The 4705-nt window shown below is 40.0% G+C and overlaps 1 protein-coding gene across 1 annotated transcript; it reads right to left on the reverse strand.

Moving 5' to 3' along the window:
- Positions 1–1161: 1161 nt before the first annotated feature.
- Positions 1162–2655, reverse strand: LOC110696864. The gene is made up of 3 exons (XM_021874198.1): positions 2256–2655; positions 1958–2156; positions 1162–1906 (listed from the first exon to the last, which is right to left on the reverse strand). The coding sequence occupies exons 1-3, from the start codon at positions 2653–2655 to the stop codon at positions 1162–1164; spliced, it is 1344 nt and encodes a 447-aa protein (XP_021729890.1).
- Positions 2656–4705: the final 2050 nt, after the last annotated feature.

The raw sequence follows: 4705 nt of genomic DNA on the forward strand, positions 1-4705 counted from the left end.
TTAACCCTTTCCTTGCATCAAAAGGAACACTAGGAAACCCATTTAAGAGAATTGAGAAGGAAACAGAAGTAATACACCCCATAACCCAATCAATAAACTTCTTAGGGAAACTCATCTCTTCCATAACAGCCCTTAAGAAGCTCCATTCAAGGGAGTCATAGGCCTTTTTCAAATCTTTTTTAAGAATGCACCGTGGGGTGATGAATCTATGTGAATAACCTTTAATTAACTCAGTAGCAAGCAAGATATTATCCCCAATATGCTTCCCAGGAATAAACCCTGCCTGAGCATCATCAACAACCTCCCCAATGACCTGAGCTAGTCTTGCTGTTATCACCTTAGAAATTAACTTATACAACACAGTACAGCAAGCTATAGGCCTGAACTCTTTCACATAAGAGGGATTTGGAACTTTAGGAACCAAAGTAATGGTAGTACAGTTCCAATGCCTCTGCATAATCCCAGTATCAAAGAATTCCTGCACCCCAGCATAAACATCTTATTTAACATCATTCCAGACTTGCTTAAAAAAGTAAGCATTAAAACCATCTATCCCAGGAGCTTTTGAGTCATCAATACCTTTTAAAGCTTTGTCAATCTCAGCATGATTGATAGGAGCAATCAAAAGTTGTTGAGAAGCAAAGCTTAACTGCTTCCCTTTTCTCATAGTCACCAAATCAACAGCAGGCAACCAGTCAACATTATCACCAAGAAGCTTCTTATAAAAATTGCACACTTCAGCAACCACTTGACTTGGATCTCTAATAAGCATATCATGCTCATTATAGATTGAGTCAAGTCTATTCCTAGAGTGTCTTTGCTTCATCATAGAAAAGAAGTAATGGTTATTAGCATCACCCAGTTTCACCCAATCCACTCTAGATTTCTGCTTATAAATACTTTCCTGGATTCCAGTCCAGTACTTAACTTGAGCAATGGCTTCAGTCTCTTTCCGTTGAAGCTCAAGATTATCAGTATTTACAGCAATATCACTCTGAATACTATCCAAATCAACAAGAGCAGCTTCAAGCCTTTCAGCTGTTTTAGCAAAATGCTTCAAATGCAGATCCTTAATTTTGCTTTTAACATTTTTAAGTTTATTCCACACTCTCAGCATTGCATTACCAGTCACAGCATTACCCAAGCATCCCTAACAGTATTCTAAAACTGATCATGCTTTGCTATACAGTTCAAGAATCTGAAAGGCCTTCCTTGGGAAGAGGGAGCAGAACAAAGCTCAATCAAGACAGGGCTATGGTCAGAAAGAGCAGGATTAAGAAAAAAGGCCTCAACATGCCCATAAATATCCAACCAGCTCTGGTTGACCAAACCCCTATCAATTCTAGTACAGTTCTTAGGCCCCTCATGAGCCTTGTCAGACCAAGAATAAAAAGGACCTTTGCTTTTAACCTCACAAAACTCCATAATATCTACAAAACCTTGAAAATCTCTCACCTCATAATCTGAAACAGGATTGCCATTGATTCTATCAGCAGAACACAGAACAGAATTGAAGTCCCCAACACAAATCCAAGGATCCTGCTGCAAACCAAGAGTCTGAATCCCAGTCCATAGAGCTTTCCTATCATGAATAGAGTGGAGACCATACACAAAAGTGCAAAGTATTGGAGCTGTAGAATCTCTATGACTAACTGCACAGTGAATAAACTGTTCATGAACTGTTAGAACATCAAGATTAATAACATCTGAATTCCACCTAACCCAAATTCTACCTTTCTGAGAGTAGGAATAGTTATCAACCCAAGACCAAGATAACCTAAACTTCTTCTGGAGAGTCTTGAATTTTCCCTGCTTTACCTTAGTCTCAAGCAAGCCAATGACCTCAATTGAATGATTTCTAAGTAGCCTTTTAACATTAACTACCCTGCCAGGGTCATTCAAACCCCTGACATTCCAGGAGCAGATGATCATAGAACAGGAGGGGGTATTGACTTACCCCCGCCAGTGTTGATGAAAAAACCCACCATCTTCAACATTGAGAGCCAAAAAAGCACTAGATTGTGCAATTGGCTGTGAATTTCTTACATTGTGGATGCTTTTGTTCTTCCTTCCTACTACTCTCCAGCCATCATCATGATTAACATTTCCAAGAGCAGCAGCTGGAGTAGCTTGAACCTGCTCAGAGTCAGGTGGGCCTGCAGCAGGAACAGTCTACTTCTACTTAGGCACCCACACCTTTTCTTGAGCTAGAGGCTTATTTGCTGGTTTTTATTTCTGAGTGTGAGTTTGCTTGCCACTTTTAACAGCAGCACAATCATGTCCTGCCTTATTACACTTCTTACAGAAAGGCGGCTTCCACTCAAAAATAGCCTTTAATTCAATTATCTCACCATTAGGGCTTTCAAGTAGAACAGAACTAGGCAATTCTTTGGTTATATCAACCTCAATTAAAACCCTAGCAAAAGAAACCCTCATCAGTCTAGTAGTACATTCATCTGCACAGTTAGACACTCCCAACAGACTACCTATTCTACTAAGAGTGTCCACTCCCCAATAGTTTAAGGGAAGATTGGGGAACTTAACCCATAGGGGAACAGTCCTCAAAACTTCAGCCTGAAAATCAAACTTGGAACTCCAAGCTTTAACTATAGCTGGCTTACCATAAAACATATGACGTCCAGAGCATAAAATCATATTTTAATCATCCTCAGACTTCAGATTAATAACAAAGTAACCATCATCATGCCAATATATTTCAGGTCTCCCTATACTACTCCAGTTCTCAGCAAAATATCTATGAACAGAAGCAATAGTAGGGTAATACCCAACAACATAGAACACAATAGCATTTTTCCATCTCAAGTTACCTGCATTCAGTTCAAATTCCTGCAATTGAGCAATTCTTTTACCCTCTTAAACCTTTGGAGCAACAAAAGACAGGGGAGCTCCTTTAGCAGTAAGCTTCCCATCCCATTTCCCTTCAACTCCTGCACGCATGGCTTCAGGAACTTCAGATGGTTGATTACCTTGATTCTCAGTCGGAATCGAGCTCGTAGAATGAGAAGAATTCACCAGAACCGTAATCGGGCTTGAATCAGCAACAGGATTCAATGGAACAGTAACCAGGGAGACCCTAGTAACTGATTCAGTCGATTTCTTCTGTTGACTAGCCATTACTTGATTACCTTGATTCTCAGTCATAATTGAGCTCATAGAACGAGCAGGATCCACCGGAACAGTAATCGGGCTTGAATCAGCAACAGGATTCAATGGAACAATAACCAGGGAGACCCTAGTGACTGATTCAGTCGATTTCTTCTGTTGACTCGCCATTACCGATTGATGATGGATCTCAAGCAATCGGAAATCTTCCTTTGATATCATCCCAGCAGATTTGTGAACCAAATGAGGCGGCGGTGTAACTAGATCTTCATCACCACATTCTGGGATAGGACCAAATGAAGTCACAACACCTAATGATCTATCATTCGACACTTGCATAGATTGTTTTTGTGTTTTTAATGCATTATTAGGGCATGGAGTGAATTGCTTCTTCTTCTTTTCCATTGATGATCCAGCTAAGCAAAGGAACCAGCTCAGAAAATCGCCATTGGAGAAGAGAGAGAAGAGAGAAAAGTCAAGAAAATTCAAGCCCTAAATGTGTTTAATTTGTTTAAATGTGTGAATAAGACGTTTGATAAGTTTGATTAAAAATGCAAGAATTCAATCTTATTTAAATTTCATGAATGGTTTTTCATTTTAAATTCCTTCAATTGTAGAATCATGTCTTCAAATAACTCAAACAACTAATTCTCGTTACGCTCAATTCTCAACAAAGAGAAGTTGAGTGGGCCAAATTTTCTTGATTGGCAAAGGAACTTGCTAATTGTTCTCATGCAAGAGCAAAAGGAATATGTCCTTGATGAGGAAATGCCCGAGGCTCCCAATGAGGAGGTGACTCAGGCTGCCCTAAATTGATGGTAAAGTGCTAATCGAGATGTCAAATGCATCATGTTGGCCACTATGTCTCCAGAGCTTCAAAAGACTATCTTTGAGAAGGAGACAGCTATTGAGATCATTTCTAAATTGTAGAATATGTTTTAAGAGAAGGCCCGAACTGAAAGGTTTGAAACCCACAGGCAGATCCATGAGAGCAAGCTCAAGAAAGGAGAGCCAGTCAGCCCACATGTACTCAAAATGATAGGGTTGTTTGAGAACATGGGAAGGATTAATGTGGGGTATTGACATCATTCTCCACTCGCTGCACAAAGGCTATGATCAGTTCAAGATGAACTATAACATGCACAGCATGGAGAAAACCCTCACCGATATTCATGGTATGTTGAAGCAAGCAGAGCAAACGCTCAAGGATGAGGGGAAGCATGATATTCTCATGATTAAAAGGGCAAGCCCTTCAAATTCTCAGGCAAAAAGAAGAAAGGCTTTAAGGGGAAAGGCAAGAGGAAAACCTTTCCGCCTAAGCCTAAAGCTACCAAGGATAACAAAGAGAAGAAGGTAGCATCTTCTAAATCTGATTTCAAATGCTTCTACTGTAAGAAGAAGGGACATTGGAAGAGAGATTGCCTCAAGTTCAAGGAAGATAAGAAGAACGGAACCGTTGCTTCTCAATCAGGTATATTCGTTATAGACTTTAACTTCACTAGCTTAGCATCATGGGTATTAGATACCGGATGTGGCTCACACCTTTGTTCCAATTCTTATGGACTAAGGAACGCTAGAAGGC

This window comes from Chenopodium quinoa, unplaced genomic scaffold (genome assembly GCF_001683475.1).
Source record: "Chenopodium quinoa cultivar QQ74 unplaced genomic scaffold, ASM168347v1, whole genome shotgun sequence".
Lineage (NCBI taxonomy): Eukaryota > Viridiplantae > Streptophyta > Magnoliopsida > Caryophyllales > Amaranthaceae > Chenopodium > Chenopodium quinoa.